The sequence below is a fragment of the Fukomys damarensis genome, unplaced genomic scaffold, assembly GCF_012274545.1.
Source record: "Fukomys damarensis isolate Sample0158 unplaced genomic scaffold, DMR_v1.0_HiC HiC_scaffold_16, whole genome shotgun sequence".
Lineage (NCBI taxonomy): Eukaryota > Metazoa > Chordata > Mammalia > Rodentia > Bathyergidae > Fukomys > Fukomys damarensis.
In genome coordinates, this window is record NW_022900928.1 from 89762981 (window position 1) to 89784758 (window position 21778).

The 21778-nt window shown below is 40.7% G+C and overlaps 1 protein-coding gene and 1 non-coding gene across 2 annotated transcripts in view; both read right to left on the bottom strand.

Annotated features, from left to right (window-relative positions):
- Cul1 (cullin 1) overlaps positions 1-1765 on the bottom strand; it is a 50482-nt gene extending 48717 nt beyond the window's left edge. The window contains exon 1 of the mRNA XM_033764476.1: positions 1465-1765. Coding sequence (XP_033620367.1) covers positions 1465-1604 — 140 coding nt within the window. The 5' untranslated portion in view covers positions 1605-1765. The remainder of the gene's footprint in view (positions 1-1464) is intronic.
- A 1332-nt stretch (positions 1766-3097) lies between these two features.
- LOC117286478 lies at positions 3098-3261 on the bottom strand. The gene has a single exon (XR_004517644.1). It is a non-coding gene; the product is annotated as a U1 spliceosomal RNA (small nuclear RNA).
- Positions 3262-21778: the final 18517 nt, after the last annotated feature.

Consider the following 21778-nt stretch of genomic DNA (forward strand, 5'->3'; position numbering starts at 1 on the left):
GGAAGTTTTTTTTTTTTTTTTTTTTTTTTTTTTAATTTAGTAAAGGGGATTGAGCTCAGGATCCTCTACCACTAAGCTACATCCCCAGCCCTTAACTTTTATTTTGAGACAGGGTCTTGCTAAATTGCTCAGGCGGGACTGAACTTGCAATCCTCCTGCCCATGTCTTCCACTGTGTTGGAATTACAGGTGTGAATTGCTATACCTAGTCTCCCACTTTCGCAAAACTCCCTTTTCTCCTTTATATTATTTTAAAACTCTAGAAAAATGTTTAATAACCCACCTTTATGTTATAATGATCACAAATGCCAGATGTCCCTAAAGGCTCGAACATTATTTTACATTCAAGAAGTAGTTAGATTTCTCTGGAAAACACTCATATGCTTCTCTAGGACAGATCAAGCACATTATTAGTCTTTGGCCATCAACAGAGAAGGGACAGATCTGAACCCTCAGGCTGAAATGAACCTTAAAGACAATGAAGATGGTTTCAAGCACGCCTGACACACAGAACTCAAATTATACCTGCTTCATAAACAACAGCTAAAGAATTCAAGTAAGATATTTCAGACTGAATATTCTAATTTCAATAAATATATGGAGCTATTATCTTCTCAGACAAACCAGAAGGAAAAGAATACCCAATTTAAGACTGGTAGACCTAAAAAATTAATGAGGGAGTAAGTCAAAGACTTTCTCTCTTTGGAAAATAGAGCCATAACAGTAAGTTTTGCTCTCTGTGCTTTAGATTAGGTCAACACATTTCCTGTGACGGTCCAGACAGAACATTTTTAGACTTTACATTCCAGACTGTTTCTGATACAAGTACTCAACTCTGTTCCACAATACGAAGGCAGCTAAGAACATTTAAATGAACGATCCCCTGCTTAGGCCTGACCTGTCCACAGAACTATCCTATGGTCAGGCTACTGAGCATTGAAATATGGCTACCATGCAAAGGAAATGAATTTTTTGACTTTTTTCAATACCAAAATCTGCAGATTCTCAAGTCTCTCATTAAAAAAACTACTTACACACAATTTTAAACACATCCTCCCATATTGTTTGAATCCTCTCTAGATTACTTATAAATAGCAGTTACACTGTACTACTTACGGAATGATGAAAAGAAAAAGTCTGTAATGTTTAATACAGGGAAAACTTTTTTCCCAAAAAATTTTCCATCTGTGTTTGATCGGATCCATGAATGTGGAACCCCCAGATATGAAAGGGTAACTGTAATTGAAATATAAACACCTACATGCAACTAGAAGTTATCATACTAATCGCAGTATTAAACTTCTAACTCGTCAGCTTGACCTTACTCAAAAAACTTAAAAGCTAAAAATGAACTCAATGATTCTATTTAGATGAGCTGGGAAGAGAAAAGATGATGTAAAATTTCCAATAACTGAAAGATTGTACTAGTAAATAATCAAAATTCTGAACAAGACGAAGAGGATACGTGTAGAGTTCCATGTATCGGGACTTGGCCATACTTTGTCTGGTATAGACTTGCTGGATTCCAGCTCGAAGGTCGTCCCAGATCTGGTCAAGGCCAATCTGCTTCAGTCCATGGGGATTCTGACTCCTGCTTGATGACATTGTGAGTAATGTTCTGAAGTGGTCCAGTACGGCAATCCTTATTCAAGACACAGCTAATTCGCCATTAGTTGAAAATATATAGTATCATTCCAAATTTATTCACAGCAGCTCAGAAAGGAGGTCCTTTAAATGTAGAGAATGAAATCTCATTGCAGGCAAACCTGAAGAGAAAAGAAAAGGAATTAATGAATTATTTTTACATCTTAAGGCAAGTAACAGGATTATAGACACTGACAAGAAATACTCAATTTATGGGAATTAGCAGGCAATGCTCTAATCCAGAGATTATTTCTGTGTGGAAACCTGTTCATTCTAGGGGTTGTGTGCAGAATGTATTTAGACATTTCATTCAAAATTGTTCAACTATTAGCCCTCATGGAAAAGCTGGCCAAATGAAGGCACAAAAACTGTTACCTTTTATTAACATCTATAGTTAATGGAAACTTAAAATATATCACTTCACCTACGAAACAACTGGGAAGACAAATGCAAAGAAAAAAGGGCAAAAGATATGCTCAGGTAATTTTCCCCTTAGCATTTGGCAAGAAAGTAATGAATGGCAGTGAGGGAAAAAAAAAAATGAAGGGAAGTGGACACTCCCTTTCTTTCTAGAAGGGACTCTGGAAACAAGTGCACAGTGTACCCTGGCTTCAGAGAGGCCTGGCTGTGAGCTCAGTTTCACACTTACAGGAGAGTAAGCTTATTAACTTTCTAATCCTCAACTTCCTATCTGCAAAATGGGGACAATCAATTCCTCAAATGGCTGTTGTAAATTTAAATAACCATACAAAGTATTAACATTTATCAAATAGTAACGGCTATTATTTCTAAGTGTATGAAGCTATTACATCATAAAGGACCATCAATAAAGGTTGTTAGGCATTCAATGTTGTATTAAAAGTTAGCACTTTTCAATGTGCAATATTCCAGGCATGCTTTAGGGATTATTTATATATATCACACCAAAATGTGGAGGTTTCAAATCAATGTTTCTAGTGAAACTGAAGAAACACTGAATTCTTTTAATGGCTTCAAAAAATAAATGCCACTGGGATGCAAAAAGGATCTGAAACAGTAAGAACAAGTTGTTACAGCCTGCAAATTCCTGCGAGTCTCCTGGCCAAGAAAGTCTGAGCAGCCCAGCTCCTCAGTTGATTGATTACACAGCGCCAACAAGGCCTAGGTATACTTAAGCACCATGTAGGTCGTGCTTATGGATTAAGTAAGGATTACCAAAACCTGAATCATCTCTAGTGTTTGTGATCTGAGTAATAAAATATTTTATGAAGCCACACACCACTCCTAATCTTGAAAGTATTTTATTTTGTACATGCAAAGAGATATGTTCAAATGTGAAATAAATCTAACATAAGGGCTCCCTCAACTGCAAATAAGCATTCCCTATGTCAAGTTTTAACGTCTTTCCTTTCATCTTCCTCAGAGGTTCATGGCACACTTGGCTTATTTATTTATTTCTCTCTCTTTTTTTAAACCAGGGGAGAGTGCGAATGCAGTCCCCTACTACCACAAGTTATGTAGTCGTGTTTCCTGCATTTGGGAAAATCGCAGAGGTCAGCTCATCCAGAGTGCAATGGATAAGCCTCATCCTGGGAAAACCACCTTCGTGATCATGGTATCTCCCCTGCCAGGTAAGTACAGCACACTTGACTTTATAACAGTCAGCATGTTTGGACTGCTGCTGCCACCTGATAGCATTAACTACTATTTAAGACCCATCACATCTTTAATTCTCCCCAAAGAGGAAATTACCACTTAAAGCGCCCAAACTAGAATTAACAGTGTTCCAGATGTTCTTCTATCCCTTTTCCCACTTTTTCCCTAATTCTACCAGCAACTAAGGAAATGGTCTTCTCTGCCCTCTGAACATCACTTTCTACCAGTGCTGCCCATCTTTGTATACACATGGCAGAAATCTGGGAAAGATCTCATATCTCATCTGTATATTCGAGTGCTGCTGATGCTAACTGTCAAGGCCACTTAAATCCATTCCCACATCACCACCTCCTCCTTCCATCATCATCATGGCTTGTCACCACCATTGCAGTAGTCCAAACTGGACCCAAACTCTACACACTGGTTTCCTCCCTGCATCCCTCCTTGCATCAGCAGTCTGAACCTGTGGTAGCCCTAAGAGCAATGTGACCAGTAAACTCCTCATAACGCATGACCAGACTCTTGACTCCTCCTGTCCCTTCGGGCATAGCCCCCAGACCTCTCCCCTTTCCTGGACATACCTGCCTCCCTTCTTCACACTTGACCTTAGGTCAGACTCACTGGAAAGCCCCCCAGAAGAGGGCAGGGTCCCCCACCAAATGGGCCTTTCCCTTGTTACCACCTATTCAAGGTGAAAGCCCTCTCTGCTTGCTTCCTTACTTCACCAGTATGGAGGACCTAGGCATGGCAAGCATCTCTTCTGCTTACCATGTTATCCTGAGAACAGAGTACAGAGCTCAGCACATGGCTTGATAAATGTTTTGCATGAATAAACAAAGTGAGAAGCACTATGCTTTTAAAGGATTTAGAAATAATGAGAAACCAGGATCATCAAGCATCTGCATTTACTCAAAAACCCCTCTTTAGAATCTCCATAAATGTCTTGTTTCTTCCAAATCTTTTCCTCAAAACACTGGATCTTACACTAAAATTTATTTCTCATTTGGTAATGGCTGGTTACTGAGAATGTATATTTTTCTTAACATAATTTCTAAACAGGCTTAGGAAAATTACAGAATTTTTAGTAACCATTTATACTTAACAAGTAGTAGGAAAGTGCTGTCCTAGGCCCTGCTTATATACTACAGTCAATCAGAACCGCATGGTCTACTTTTATAATACTCCTGGCTATGGAATAAGGTCTTTCCTTCTGAGTAGGGAACAAACATATTAAAACCTTCTGGTGCATAAGTTACCTGTAAACTGGAAACTTTATATATCATGTGTATGTAGAATCCGACCTTAAAAATTGTCCTAGCCTTTTCTTTTTCAGAGGGAGAAAATGATTCAAAGAAGCAAACTACAGTTGCCAACATTGTCTGCTTAGAAAGTTGCAGGTCCACTGCCAGGTCTCTGGGATCACAAGCTAGTGTGTCCTAGCACTACAGGCTGAGCTGTGGGCTCTTTCACCTTCCAGGTGTTAATAAACATAGTAAATCACTGTGTAGAGTCCTAAGAAACTAAAGGCTCACCAATTGGCTAGTCATTAAACTAAGAACCTAAAGAGCTGCAATTTTTTAAAGCTGATAGTTTTAAAGAGCTAGCAAATTAGTTCTCATTATATCAACACTAAATCTATACAAATATTTTGAAATTTAAGAAAGCACAATTTAACAAAGTCTGACTTCTAAAAAACAAAGATAGATAAAAAAAAACCCAAAAAACAAAGATAAACATTGAAAATAATAAACCGTATAAAGGGTAATGTTAATACAGCTCTGTTACCCAGAGAAGTAAAGTAAAGTTAAAATGGCTGGTATGACTTTCTCTACATCTCCACTCCCCTAATTCCAGCATAAGCAATGTGCTGCTGCCTTTTTCTTTTAGCAGTTGGGGACTGGATCCAGGTCCGTGCACTGAGCTACCTCCAGCACTTTTTCATTTTGAGACAAGATCTCACTAAATTGCCCAGGCTGGTCTTGAAGTTGTGACCTTCCTGACTCTACCTCTCAAGTAGCTGGGATTACAGGCATGTGCCCATCACACCTGGCAATGATATATTTCTTGATGTATGTTCTTTATGTATTTTTTTCTGTTGCACTTCTGATCCCAATTATGAACCCTACTCTATATCAAGACTCATTGATCATCTCGGAGCTCAAATACAACCTCTTCATGATAAAGTCTCAACTTTATTTTATTATATACTTTGTCTATTTCTACGCTTGGCAACGGTGTCACACAAACCTCAAGTGACATTCAGAATATGCAGAAATTTATCAAACCTTCTATTCCTATTGTTAGATGTTTTGCTGTTTTTTGTCTATCAATCCTTTTTTCTAGTTGTCTTTAGTATTCAAAATTCATACACAGTTGATCTGAGATTTGCAAATACTCGTAAGTCCTTCTCTACGTAAGTAGGCGAGTGTAAAGGGGATCACCCTACCCTCTATTTTCCTATCTCCTAGAGAGATTCATATATATAAAACATCTGTAAGTCATTACAGTGAAAGAACCTAAAATTAATCTGAAACAAAACAATAAACATAGGCACACCACAGAAATGACTGCAAGGACAGGTCCTGGGCTGACAGCAGATACCAAGACCAGTCTGAGTGAAGATACTTCCTAGGCCATGTACCTTTATGTGCAAGAGCAAAAGACCTGTGATGGAGACCCTGCACAGCCAGCACCAGCACCTCCCAGGCACTGCAGGCTGGGTAGAGGAGCTCACCCTGACGCTGATTCTGATGGTGCTGGCAGCTGGGTGTGTCTGCTGACCACATTCCCCACAGTAAAGGCTTCCTTGAAGAGGCATCTAATGGGCCAGGCCATAGCATACTGCTCTAGCAATGACACCAACGGCTCTGGGGATGAGGTTACCAGTCATGCTGGGCATATGTGGTGAGTGTCCAAGCATATGCTTTGTCTCCTCATGCCTCACTCTGTGTGTGGCAAGATGAATGACGACATAGGTGCTCACAAAAGACTGGCTTAATTGTCAATGATGAAGTTTCAGAAATACACTGCTTTACAAACTACATACACCTTCCATCTCAACCCGGCCACCGAAAAACATCAGTAATCTTGAGCAGACTTCATGTAAGTCAGAAACATTATAACGGTTTTTAGGTAAGGTAGAAATATTTTCCTAGTAAACCATATCACATAGTCAGAAAGCTCAGGAGGTCTCCTAAACCTAAGAAATAAAAAGTACATTTAGGTTAAGAGACTGTTTCCCAAGGTACCCATGGTATCACAGGGTTTCCCAACTATACTTATGAAGGTCCAGTTTCCAGACACCAACCTGCAGAACTGCTACTTCATGCCTTGGAAGCAAGGGAGGATGAGTGGAACTCCAGGGAAAGAAGCACGTGCCAGCAAAGGCAGTCTCAGGTCCCTTCCCCACATCCACGTCCTGAAGGAGGCCAAGCCATGTCCATGAGCACCTGCCAACCCCTGGGAGGTACACAGGCTTCCCATTTTCCTGATAGGAAACTAAAGCAGAAAAGGCCACCAACCTAGGACAGAGAATGATGATGGAACTAGTTGTACCTCTGCACACACAATGACTACTCTTCACTTTCATTTCACTTTAGGAAAGTGAGATAATGAAATGGAACACAACAGTCAAAACAGAAAAGAGGAGGCTATGTATTTAACGACTATTACAAAGAACTGTTATTCCAAAGGGAGCCAAAAGTCAACAGAATCAATATAAAACAATTCAAACTGAATGGATGAAAACAGCCGGCTTCTCAAGATTAATGATGCATAAAATTCCTTCACCTGAGTAAGAGTATGAACTGAAAAAGAAAACTATCTCCAAGAATCCTGAAAAAATTTCCTCTTTAATATTACTAATTCAAAGTTGTATCCATACATATTGAAAAGGTTTTTAAAAAACAAGTCTTCCATGAAACACTAATTAGAACATCAAACTGAGCTGAGCATCAAGGGAATTTGGGAAACAATAGCTTTAGTGAAGTTAAATACTTTACTTTTGTACAGAGGCCTTCATAAGTGAACATGTCCTAGAAATTTCCACAGAAAAAACAATGCAGTTGTACCTTGGCACTTGTTCACTGGTTCTGGGTGGCCCATCGAGTATCAAAACCATCAAGTACCAAACAAACTGCTTTGATTGGAAAGGGTGGCAAGTCATGAGACAATCCACTCGAATATATTCTAGCTTGTGTATCAAATATAAAACAGATGATGAATACCAGGACAAAATTTTCATGTCAAACGTTTTGAGTACCGAGGTTTGACTGCAGAAAGCATCTTACTCAAATTTACTTGGCTGAAGACTGGGGCTTCTCTTCTTGCTCTCTGGGACCCATAAAACACGCCCCTTTCTGCAATTCATTTTCACTTCAGAATGTCTAGCCAGGCATGGTGGCACATGCTTGTAATCCCAGCACTTGAAAGACTGAGGCAGGAGCATCATTTTGAGTTTGAGGCCAATCTGGGCTACACAATGAGTTTAAGACAAGCCTGGAATACACAGCAAGAATCTGTCTCAAAGCAAAACAAACAAAAAAGAGATCTATAGCATTTCACTTATGAAAAACATCCTTACTAGTCACATCAAACTAGTACCCAGCTAAAAACTTTCAGGTCTTTAACAACTATATATAATGAAGTCTTGCAAGTAACATCTATTTGTTCCTTACTGGAGTGGATGTGTATATGATAAATACCTGCATAAATTTACACAACACTTGTGATTTGGACTATGACATTACCCACTTGGGCAGGAAGAGGGCAGTTTCCTTGGCCATGGAGAGCCTACAGGACTTGGGGCTCATTCTGGGAAGCTGCCACATGAGGCCATACTGCCAGTAAGACCGGACTTGGCTCCTGGCACACCTCTGACACCACCATCTGATTCTGGGAACCATCATTTTATCAGAGAAATTACAGCAGTGTGATATGCCAGAATGAATCCTGACTACATGATGAAGCTAGAGAGTTGCAACTGCAAAACTATAGGCAAAACCGAGGAGCCTTATCCTGGAACAGAGGAAGAAAAGGCACTGGGCCAAATGAGGTCATGTTAAACTGGTGCTATTTTTTTCTTGCATTACTTTGGGCAAATTCTTTTATTCTCTTTACCCACGTCAAGGGCTCGTGGTGAGGCTACTAAATGAGACCAGTGTGTGGCAAATGCTAGCTACTACTGTCATCATCAGCACAGGATCTGAATGTACCATCTCAATTTCACTCTAAATTACGGGTGACCTTCACCAGGAAGGACTCTAGGTGGGTTTGACAAGAGTAGAATTCAAACTGGAATGGGATGGGAGGGCCAGAAAAGCAGGCTTCTGGCTGGGCAGAAGGCTCGACAGGGATGTTATGGCCCCCAAAGACTCCATGCGGCATTCACTCCTCCTAAGAGAAAGGCGCAGGTGAGAAGGGGACAGGAGGCTGTGATCAGCAGCAAGGGTCACTATCTGAGGGGGATCCCTGGGCAGGTCCTTCCCTGCTAATAACTGGAATGCAATGCAACTCAAGGAAATGAGAGGCGATGGCACCAGAGACATCTAGGTGGAGTGGCCTTGCCTAGGGTAAGCGGTGAAAGGGAAAGAGAGAGGCTCTAGGGAGGGCCAGAGGGGCGATTCAACTTCTAGTGTGGCAGTCAGTAGACAGCCACCACTGGAAAGAGGAAGGCACCTGCACACTCACAACCTTGGATGGTGGGGAGAATGCAGGGAAGGGTTCCCGACACGATGACCCAGGCAGTTGGGCACACTACCTCTGAATACGCAGGGATGACATGAGGCCTGCAACTGTCAGTGACTACAAGGAAGAGGGATGGGCTCTGCTCTGCAGGACCCAGCTGGCAGACAACTGAGGTTTCTTCCCCACATCTACCCCAGGAAGCTCTGAACTGTGTTCATGTGCCACTCCCAAATAGAGAGCCAGGGAGAACAGTTCCTCAGACTCGATAAACACAGGTATAAGGGTCAGGATTCAGTGTGCCACTGCCTGCCTCTCAGGCTCAAGGTCCTGAGTTCAATCCCCAGTACCGAGAAAAAACAAACAAACACACACAGTGTGTCTGGGGTGAAGGAGGGTTATGGATATAAGAATAAACCTCAAGGCGACCACTTAGTCATTTCACACACTCCAAAAACCCAGTCACCACTTCTACCCATAAACATGAAATATTTGCCTCCATTTCTATAAACTGAGAGCAAACACATTCAGCAGATGTGCCTGCCAATGCCAATGTTGAGGAGTGTTAAAATGATGTAATTCAAATCTGAGTTGGAAGAGAAACACAAGAAATGAGGTTTAAGAAAAGACCATAGATGCTTTAGTTAGGATAACAGCTTTTTAAAAAATGTGAAAAGACAAAACCAGCAAGGCAAATGTTGGTGTGTTCTAAAAATGAAGTCTACATTAGAGTTAATGAAAATACGAGATGTAATTCAAAATACATTTATAAAATTTTAAAAGTTTATTACAGTAAAAGGCACTGATGTAAATCCCCCTCAAAACACTCTTTTCACACTGAACACATCCCATCATTCTTGGTACTTTCTGAAGCAGTTCTGAACTCCTCTTTCATCAATGTCTTCATCTTAATCACCAAATCTGGCAAACTATGCAATTTCTGACTCTCAAAGTCAAAATGACCATAAATGGTAAAAATTTTTAATGGATTCAGAACACGGAGGCAGCCACAAGAGTACAACTAAAGACACAAAAGAGAACTGCTTCAGAAAGTGGCATTTACAATGGTTAAGTGTGTTCAAAGCAAAGGGGAGTATTTTTTGGGGGGGTATTGGGGATCAAACTCAAGACCTTCCACTTTCGAGGCAGGTGGTGGCACCACTGAGCTAAATCCCTGGCCCAAAGGCAAGTATTTTGATGGGGACTAACACCAATTTGTCTTTTACTGCAATAAATTTTATAAGTTTAAATCTTTACCATATTTTTTTTCAATTACACTCTGTACAGTTAAAATTCACTGTTTAGACATTCACAACAGAGCCATAATTTGTATGTCTTGATGCTGGGTGGCTTCATGGTATGACTGTTCCATTGGGTGGTTTTCCATTAATTTTATTAGTAAAAAGGCTCATAAAAGTAATTAAATCCATTTGTACCACCAGTGGTACAAGCTGCCTGATGGGCCAGTCATGCACGTACCACCCATGGTTCAAGCCAGAAGGAATGTATTAAATATAAATTTATTAAGTTTAGCTTTCTAGTTTGGTAACATTTTAAATATGGTAACACTGAAATGATCCTGGGTATTAGTCAATGAAGTAATCACTTATTTTCTAACACTTGGCTTAAGAATGCACACCACTCTGGCTTTTACTCACAGTGTGACACATAAGGTATTAAATGTGCAAGAAACAATTCAAATCTAGAGAGAAACTCCTGCACATGTAACTCTGAGATCTGTAAACACAGGCATTTGCCACAGTGTTCTTAAAAGGGTAGAGAGAAGAAAAATCCTGGAACCAAGCCACATGCCAACAGCAAGAAAATTCAAATAAGCGGTGAGATAATCACACGCAAGGAGGGTGGACTGCACCGACACACCATGGGTGAGTTTTGGACTTGTGAAAACAAGGTGACAGGACACACAGACCACACCATTTTTAGTCAGTTAGTTGGCAGGAAAAAATTAGTATTCTCTGAAATCAAGCTACGAGTCACCATGGTTTTACTGTGCTCATGTTTAGAATTAAAATAAAAAAACAACCAACTTTTGCGGGTAAGATATGATGACTGCAATTTACTTCAAAATATTTTAGGAAAAAGAGCTACATGATGAAAAGGAACATTGTGTTTTCTCTATCCACAATAAAAAGCTGACAAAACAGCAAACTCACACAACATTTAAAGTAACAAGAAAAACAGAAGAGTGAATGGGGCTGGAGCAGGGGCAGGACTGGGAAGCAGCACACCCTCTGGTAGGAAGTGGGCTGGCTGGTGCTCCCTGTAGCAGCACACTTGCTTCTCAGCCACTGTGTGGAACCTGCTCCATTTTATTTCCACCTAGCTGGCACACACAAGAGGACTACTGAGTAGGTTCAAGGGCATTCACCCATGAAAGCATGAGCCTGACACAGCCTACCTGGGGTCTCCATGCAGCATAGCTGAGACTGGGTAGATCTGCCTACCACCAAAGGGAAAGTTTCAGGCTGTACATTTGGCAGAGAGCTCTGTTCAGGACTTTGATCACAGACTTCTACATTTTACCTGAACAACTTTAGGTGTAAGGAAAGAAGGTGTTTGACACCTATGGTCACAGCTGCACAGCAACCATGCGAGGCTGCTGCTTGACTGGTTTCTTTGTTCTTGTTCCCTGGGTCTTCCACAGTTGCTACCTCATCCATCCAAAATGGAGTGCTCAGCTGTGGGTGGTGGCAGATGTCTGTAATACCAGCACTAGGAGGCTGAGGCAGAAGGATCACTGTGAGTTCCAGGCCATCCTGGGTTACATAGTGAATTCAAGGCCAGCCTGACCTTACAAAATGAAACCCTGTCTCAAAAATGCAAAATGAAGTGCTTGGCCTTTCTCCAGGTCAAAACCCAGGACTCAAGGTGGTGCTCTTCCAACACCCACGAATTCCATTCTACTTAGTTCCCCAGGTCCTGTGACCCCACCCTTCCTTCCCCACTTTCTACAGACATAGCTAAGCTGTATCACTACTTATTTAAAGCCATTCAAAAGCTTTAACTCTAATTCTATAATCAGAGAAGCAAAAGAATCACATGCCCAGGGCCCGGGATTTAGCTCAGCAGTTCGGTGGCCTGCCTTGCAAGCGCAAGGACCACAGTTCAATCCCCGGTACCCCCCCCACCGCCAAAAGAATCACATGCCCAAATAGGAAGTAAGTTCTTCTTCTACTTCAAAGTCAAATTCTCAAGACCTGAAAGTCACAAATGCTGTACGCATTTTATCTTTACTATAGCTAGAAAACATCAGATAGCACGAATTTACCATATGACATCAATCCCACCATTAGGTATCTGCTGGAGATCAACATAGACACACTCCTGAGCCCTTATCCTTTTACTCATTCAAAGTATGACTTGTGCTTTCTTTGGAGACAATAAGCTACTTAAAAGTGGTTTTTGCTTTTTAAAAAAAATCACCACCACCACCACTGCTGATTCTTCATCTGGGTCTACAGATGCCCAACAGGTAACTAAAGTCAGAAAAAAGCTTGACCTCTATTTTGTACTGTATGTGTTTCCTACATTACTTTAAATCTTTGGGTCAGCTCTACTTGCAGGCATGTTAATCATTTACAGAGTATCTGTCTAAAAGTGGCAACACGAAGCTGATTAGGCCTCGTTTACATAACCTATCTCAACCCCTTCAAGTCTGGAGACATGAAGAGGTCTACAGGGACATTCAACTGCCCTCGATCTCCCAGGAGCCTCCAAGAGGCTGAGATTGTCCCAAGCAGAAACAAGCACTCTTCTTCCAGCAGTGAGAGTTTCTCCCAGGCTCCTTCCAAACCAGAGTTGAGATCATCACCACCTGGAGCCGCCCCCCTCAGAGGCCCTCCTCAGCTCCCATCCTCAGTCCCTCCCCTCCTTCAGCTCCTTGAGCTCAAGTCCCTTCCAGATTTTTCTTCTCCTCTAACTCTTGCCTCTGCCTCACTCTTACATTCTTTTTCTGTGAGAACTAAGAACTTACTCTGTGGGGCAACTTAAGCTCCCTGTCTCTTCTTGGGGGGGGTATCTACTCCCCAAATACTTTAAAAAATAAAATACAAAGGCAAAAAACAAAAACAAAAAACCACAAAGGCTTGTAACATGAATGTTCAGAGCACACGTAACAGCCCCAAAAAGTATTAATCCAAATGTCCAAGCATCAACAGGTGAAAGGATAACCAAAATGCGACAGTCACAGGATGACAATAGAAATGCAGTTCTGTTCATACACAGGAAGACACTGTCTTCTGCACAAATGGATCTGAGCAGAAATACTGCAAGCAGCACTGCTGAGTATCCTCCAGAAAGCAAGCTTGCATTACCATCAGTGGTGCTGCAACAATCAGCAAATAGCTGAAAAGTAGAATGGGAAAAGATTTGCCTGAAGGTGCTAGAAGTACTGCAGACACAGACCAAATGGCAATATAAGCTCAGAAGGAAAGAAGGCATTCTGGGCCATGACGATCAAGAAGGATTTGCAAAATGAGTGCTCTTCTCTGTTCCTCCAAGGATGATGAATAAGATCTGAACTGCAGAAGATCAGGAAAGGTCATGTACAAGGGAAGAAAAGAAGGGGCCACAAAAACAAAACACATGAGGCTGGGTTTGTATAGTAAATTATGAGAGGCAGGGTAGTAGATGAGTGGTAAGCAGATGCAAGGTCTTTAGTCTGTGACTATTAAGAGTTAGGAAGGTTTCCAGGAAGGCACTGAAACTGAGACAGGGCTCCATTCAGACCAAGGGCAAAAGAGGAAGAAAGGCAGGTGCAGGAGCCCTTCCCCGCAGGAAGGCTGGTACAGGTGCTGACAGGGAGAGGCGGCACGGTGGGCAAAAAGTTAAGGCTGACAAACCTGCTTTCCAACCTCCAACAATTGCTCTCTCAACTCCACAACTTGAGAAATGATATGGTAACAATTCAAAAAATTTAGCTATTGCTGGTAAAAATGGCTCAACAATACGAACAGTAAACTTGGCTTTTCCTAAGCACACAACAGGTATATTTACTCTTTGATTCAGCAATCCACTTCTAGGAATCTGTGCCCAAAATAAACTGGCTCAAACCACAAGAAACTGTAAACTACTTTAGTCACTGCAGAAAACTAGAAATTAGCCTCAAAGATCAACAGGGGACAAGAAGACAGAAGTATGGTATGAACATGCAGTGGCTCACTGTGCCACTAAGAAAAGGGGGGACCTTCATTGGTGCTCCTGATACAAGGGACTTGTCAGCAGACATTTAACCAAACAAAGCACCCATCCTGTATTTGGGAAAGGGAAGTCAATACTAACATAGGGGTACAGATAGGTTTTTCTTCTCAGAAAGAATGGTGGATATATTGCAAATAAAAATGCCCACCATGGAAGGAAGGACACTGGATGGGAAAGCTGGGTTAGGAGGATTTCAGTGGGGCCAGTGGGTAGGATTTAGAGACTGTGAATGCAGACGGAAGAAAGTTCTGTCTTTATTTTCACCAACCTCTTACTGGAACCTGGCATTCCCTTGTTATGAATGCTGGCAACAAACCACAGTAGTTTCTGCAGTGCTTTTCAGCAAGAAATTAGATTTTCATTGTCCTGTGACAGTTACTGCCAGTATCATTTATGTCCATCAATATTTTGACATTACAGTAGTCATTGAGTCTACTTACTAGGTCCTAAATTAGAAGGAAATATGTTAACAAGTATAAGTGTCTGAGGCAGGAAATCACTACAAGTTAGGTCAGCCTGAGCTGCATAGTGAGATACTGTCTTAGGAAAAAAAAAAAGTAGCTCTAGTAAGAGTAGAAAGCAACAAAACCAGAGTGGGAAATCGTGCATTCAAGACCATGGTAAAGTGGTGGGTCCTGCTGCTGACAGAAACCAGAAAGCCCCCAGGATAAGCCCACTACCATTACATCCAGAATGGATCAGACAGGAGTTTGCTTCTGAGTTCCAAAGCTAGGCTACAACTATTTATAAATTTACAAACCAACAGATGTGACAATGATCATGCTTCAACTTCCATTATATATAAAAAAAAATGTATAAAACTTTTGCCGGGAATGGTGGCACATGCCTGTAATCCCAACACTTGGGAGGTTGAGACAGGAAAACTGCCTCAAATTTAAGGCCAGGTTGAACTACAAATAGCAAGACCTTGTCTCAAACTAATAATAATACGCTTCTGTGTGTATCTCACCCTTGAATCATGCAACCCTGAATTCAAAAGTTAAGTCAAGTCTGGTACAAAATTACCCATAAAGTTAAGTCTGGTATAAAGTTACCCATACTCTGCAGTCAGGGTTCCTACAGCCCCTACCCCAACTTAGACCACCACCAGATGGCACTGTGGAAATGTGCCAGTCCCTGCAGAGAAAAGACACACAGCTCCAGACAAGCAGACTCTGCTAGTCAGTCACCCAGCAGACAACATGTAAGTCCTGCCATGGTGATGGCTTTAACTTTGCTTCCTCAGCGTTAAGCAATCCTTAGAAAGTGAGCTGGGTGATTCCTCTACTGGGTATCTTCCCAAAAGAACGAAAAGAATCACAACACAGTGATATATGTGCACACATCTTTATAGAGACACATTTTTTTTTGTTTTTGTTTCTTTTGGTTTTTTGAGACAGGGTCTCACTATGTAGTTGAGACTGACCTGGAACTCACTACGGAGCCCAGGATGGGCTCGAACTTACAGCGATAGAGGCACAGCTTATAATAGCTAAAGTGTGGAAAAAGCAAAGTGCTCATCAACAGGAGACTGGATAAAGAAAATGTGTTTTTAAAAAATAAAACGGAGTACTACTCAGCCATAAAGAATGAGATATCAGACATATAGCTAAATGGATGCACATTGAGGACATACTCAAGTGAAAATAAATAGGACACACATATGTAAATACCAAATGGTTTTTCTGGCATGAGAAACTGCACGTGTAAGTAAGGATTAAAATGAATAGCTGATAATGTAAAATAGAAAGAAAAGGTCCAAAGGGGTAGAGGAAGTCAGGGGTAGAGGAAAGGAAAAGAAGGGAAAGGAAAAAATATGAGAAAAGAAAGAAAAAAAGGAAACAAAGCCTTTGCAGATAGGGAGTAGTGGAGGGGTTAAAGAGAGGGCAGGGGAATGTGAAATAAGAACCAAGATACATCATGTAAAGGTACAAGTTCCCAATGATGAATGTAAATTATTGTATACCTAAAATAATAATACTAATAAAAGGATTTAAGAAAAAAATAGAAAGAAACTGATGTGGGTGCAGTGGTGTGTACTTCTAATTCCAGTACTATGGGAGGCAGAGGCAGAAGGATTTCAAGTTTGAGCCCAGCCTTTCTTTCAAAACAAAAAAATTTAAAAAGGGCCTGGGGATGTATAGCTCAATGTGAAGGCCCCAGGTCAATCAATCCCCAGCAATAAAAGAAGTGGTGGTGATGGGGGTAGATAAAAACAAAATACCAAAGGATGGGAAGAGATGCTGGCCAGAGTACAAAGTTTCAGGATGACTGGGCACTGGAGATGTATAAGTGTAGTGACTAAATAATAATAATTTACTGTATACTTGAAACCTGCTTTTTATAAAAGGGCTAAGGGTAGATCTTAGAAGATCTCACCACAAAAAGTATAAAAAGTGATGTGTACGTTAGTTAATAAGCTTGAATTAATACTTTCATCATATATTTTTAAACATATTGTATACCACAAATTAAAACAAGTTTTGTCTTGTATCTTAAAAAGATGTGTCTAGAGAGGGTGAAGGGAGGGTGGGGACAAGGGGGAAAAATGAGAACCAAGACCTGGCATGTAAAGGTACAAGATCCCAGTAATGAATGTAACTGTACTGTCTACCTAGAATGAACCAATAAATTAAAAAAAAAAAAAAAAAAAAAGATGTGAAGGGGGGCCAGGGATTTAGCTCATTGGTGCCACCGACTGCTTCACTAGTGCAAGGTCCCAAGTTCGATCCCCAATACCAATGTAAAAAAAAAAAAAGATGTGAAGGGACTGGTGATTTAGCTCAGTGGCATTATGCCTGCCTCACAAGCAAAAGGTCCTGAGTTTGATCCCATATATGGGGGTGGGGTGGAGATGAGACGAGACTCCAGTAGAAAAGTTCTCAATTAAATGAGATACCAAAATATCTGGATAACTTCTACACCTGGTACAGAGCAGCAATTCCCCAAACGATAGCTTTTTTTTTTTCTTCTAAAAACTGGAATGGTAGGGGGCTGATACTAGTTAATTCTCATGAACTTAAACAATGATTAAAAGCTACTGAACACAAGAATATTTTTAGGATGGCGAACAATTTTCAATTAAGACTTATAAAATTTTCTTTAAAAATTAAAGAAACTTTTTTTTTTTAAGTACTGGTGATTGTAACAGGACCTTTGCGCTGAAGTACATCTCTAGCGTTTAAAAAATTTATCTGGAGATGGGTCTCACAAAGTCACTAAATTGTCCGTGCTGGGCTTGCACCCACCAGCCTCCCAGAGTTCTAGAATTATAGGTGTGCACCATGGCACCTGCCTAAAAGTTCACTTTTGATTTTTATACTGCACTTATCAAACACTAGTATTTTATAGGTTAAAAACATTAGTAAACAAAAGGCTAGTACATTTAATATTAAATGTGTTTATTTTCCTTATGTAATTCAAAATTAGGCTTTCTTATGAATTATTTGAATAATACATGCTTTATCAAGTAGGTTTTACCTTTCTACTTGTTATTACAAAAACAGAAAATTTATCAATGCAAGTTATTCTCTGTAAACAGAAAATTCTGCTCCCTGACTTGGAGATTTAAGGAAAGCAACCCTTGTGACCTGCAGCCCCTCCTGTTCACAGCTGAATCCTCCACAGCCCACACAATGCCCTGGCACAATGGAGGTGTTCTACAGAGACTGGGGGGTTATGTACACCACATAATTTAGGGACACATTAAAATCTCAAGGGATACTTAAAAAAAAAAAAAAAATCAAACCAAAGCTCATGTCATTTGATTTTCTATTTTCCAGAACAGTACTACTACTGGGAAGATGAACACATTACATAAGAAGTCTGAGAAATATAATTACTCAAACAAGTCATAACAACTATCAAACTGATGGTTTCCTCAAGAGACAAGACAAACACCCATCACTATGGGTAGGGAACGAGCTTCAGAGTTATCTCTGCCTCTCTTGATTTCTAAAAACTGGTAGAGTAGCCAGATGTAGTGGTACAGGTCTGTAATCCCAGCACTTGGAAGGCTGAGGCAGGAGGATGGATGCAAGTTCCAGAGCAGCCTGAACTACTTACGGAGACACTGCCTCAAAAAAGTTAACTAAAAAATAGAGCCCTGAAATCAGCAGAGCCTCAAACTTTTTTTTAAATGAATACAGTAGCCTCCTTGTGATCAATCTTTGGTTCTTCTAATTATATAAATATTTGCACATGCCAATTTAACTCATTCCCTATTTTATAATTACAAGAAATATCAGATATTGCCAAGCATGGAATTTTCTCCTATGAATTCAGGAAATCAGAGTTTTTATTCTCTTAGAACTGGTATCTGAATAATTAATAGAAGCTCCTCTTAAATCCTGAAAATCTTTGCATAAGCACTCAAAACCTTAAAATTTTTCAATTCAGAATTGAATTTTATTTAGTTGACATCTATATTCTTCCTGATTACCATGTGACCTCCAAACAGGGTGCTCCAAACATTGCTGGTATGAAATGCTTTAGAAAACAGAAACATGCAGAAAATCCTAAGCATGTTAAAACTGATAGGTGTTCTAGAGACTGAACAGTTTGTCCAAATAAACTAATCTTAACTGCTAAGAACTAAATTTCAATTCTTAGTCTCAGCACAATGCTTTTTTTTCAATGATCTACAATGATGCTTCCAAGTATTTTCATTCACTTTAGCACCATTCTTTTTTTTGATAGTGGGAATTGAACTTGGGACCTTGGGCTTGCAAGGCAGGCAGCGGAACCACTGAGCTAAATCCCTGTCCCTTCATTTACTTTAAACAGAGAAAGTATCAGATTTGATCAGGCTCATCTACACTACTTTTTCACTACACTGTTTTTCAAATTGAGGGCTTGAATCCATTACTGTGTAGGTCATGAAATCAATTTAGCAAATGAAACTTTAAAAAACAAAATTAAAAAAAGGGCTGAGAGGACATAACGAGGCATTACAAGTTGAATATTCCTTATCTGAAATGCCTGGGAACAGAAATAGCTCAGATTTTTTCAGATTCTGAAATACTTGCATATAAATAATGCGCTATCTTAGGGGTAGGACTGCAATCTGAACATGAATTTCATTTATGTTCCATAAAGACTTTTTATACACAGGCCAAAGGCAATTTTGTTTAGTTTTTAATATACGTTTTAACTGTGACAAGTCACACGAAGCCAGGCATAGAACCTTCAATTAATCCTGGTCCTCAAAAGGTTTCAGATATTTATGATTTTTGGGTATTGTGGTGAATGAATAACGGGCTTTTGAACTGAGCTATAGCCCATGCCATTTTTTAAAAATCTAAGACCAGATTTCACTAAATGGCCCAGGCTGGACTTCAACTTGAGATCCTCCTGCCTCAGCCTCCCACAGCCATTCAACACCACACCCAGGTAGATTTTAAGAGTTAAGATTTCAGATTTCACACTAAGGATGCTCAAACTATACTACTCAGTTATATCTGTGTGTGCTGGATTATCCTACAAAACACATGCCTTACTATAGAAATGATTCAAAGGGCACTAACTGACATAGTGACAAGACCACAGGTGTTAAAAAAAAGGGGGGGGTTTAATTGCACTGTCATGGTTACCTGGGTATGCAGAACTGATTCAAGACATTTGCCTTTCATGATCATTTTGACTTTGGGGAAGAGCCAGAAGTCACACAGTGCCAGATCAGGTAAATAAGGTGGATGAGGCCACACTGTGATGTTTTTAGGCCTTTCCAATGGATGGCACTCAGAATTCACTATTTTATCATATCTCATAAAGACACTCACTAAAGAGGGCTCCCAGAACTGCTTCAGAACACAGTGAGAATGATAAATGTGTCTGAAGTGACAGGAAGTACTCTGAGGGGAATTAGTGGCTATGCAGTTTACTGTTAATACATTTTAAAAATTCAAACAATCACCCTATATTTGGGTCACATTTTGTATTTGAAATAGTTAATGTATAAATGCATGTCTATGGGACTTCAAAATTCTAGCTCCACAACCTGCTTAGCACTGTAAGCCTGGGCAGATTTCTTAATTTCTGTATTTTATATTTCATTATCTGTAGTAGCAGAGACAATAATAGTATTTTAAAAGTAAAAATGAAATACATTCATGTTGCTTGAAAATGTCACAATGCCTCTGGTTAATGGATGAGACAAGGCAGTCATTCTCCAAAATTCCCACCAAATGTCCCTATTGGCAGGAGAGGGGGTGTCTGTATCCTGGCAGACCTGGAGATCCAGCCCAGGCAGCTGATAAACTTCACATTTTCTTGGAAACATCATTCCATGTTAAAATGCACATGCATCTGCACTCTATTTTGTTTGAATAGCATGCTTCAAAATGCCAGCTTGAAAGTTTCCTATCTACCCTATTACCTAACTTCTGACCAAGTGAGATGCTGCTGCTGCTGTCTGGAATCTACTCTCTCTGAAGAAGCAGCAACAGAAGATGGTGCACAGGCGCCAGCGCGGAGACGACCCTCTTGCTTCTCCCTACCACACAGAGAGTTCAGAATGCAGGCTAACAAAGAAAGAGACACACACACGGTCGTGCATTCCTGAGATGACCAGAATGTGTGGGGACAGGGAGTGGTCCATTTCAGGCTAAGAGTGGACAGGCTACTGAGGGTGGAATCAGACATGCACTTCCAGCAAGAGGAAGCCCCACAGAGAAGGTGCAAATGTGTCACACACCATTAGCAAGCCTCTTCAGTCCCTTCCTCTCCCAGTGAGCTGTGTGCTCACTGGCTGTCATGGCCAAGGATGCACAAATGCTGCAGCTACTCAACAAACTCCACTTCAACTCATGGTTCCACAGTCCAGTGGAAATGTTTCCAAACTTTCCTTGGGCATGGTGGCCAGTCTGCCCGCAGGTGGTGGGTGCTAGGCCTTGAAAACTCTCCCTGCAATTGGCAGGTCTGGAAAGCCACTGCACATCATGAAAAGAGCACAAAGCTATTGATTGCCTTAGCAAGGTTGCATTAAAAACAAAACAAATAGCTGGGCGTGGTGGCGCACGTCAGTAATCTCAGCACTCGGGAGGCTGAGGCAGGAGGAATTGCTGTGAGTTCGAGACCAGCCTGGGCTACATAGTGAGTTCCAGGTCAGTCTCAACTACATAGTGAGATCCTGTCTCAAAAAACCAACAAAAAACAAAACTTTTCACTTCTTTTCTTTGTACTAAGATAAATTTAAATTCCAAAATTCTGATTTGCAACTTCCTAGTAAAGTGAATATTCAAGCATAGGCCCCACTTCACTATAAATTGGTTGAAAAGGATAGGCAAGCCTATGGTTCTCTCTTTGATTTGAAGCTTTTACGGTTTTTGCTTAATCTGAAGACTGTTGTCTCCATCCTACAGGAGGCCCTGAGAAGTCAAGGGTGCTCCTCTCAGGTGAGCTGATGAATCTCTGAACAGATGATTTGACTGTGCCTCCTGAGCTCAGGAAGGGCTGCTCTTCTGAAGAGGCATTTTTTTTGGAGACAGGGTCTCACTATGCAATTGAGACTCACCATGTAGCCCAGGCTGGTCTTGAACTCACAGCAATCCTCCTGCCTCAGCCTCCTGAGTGCTGGGATTACAAGCATGCACCACCAC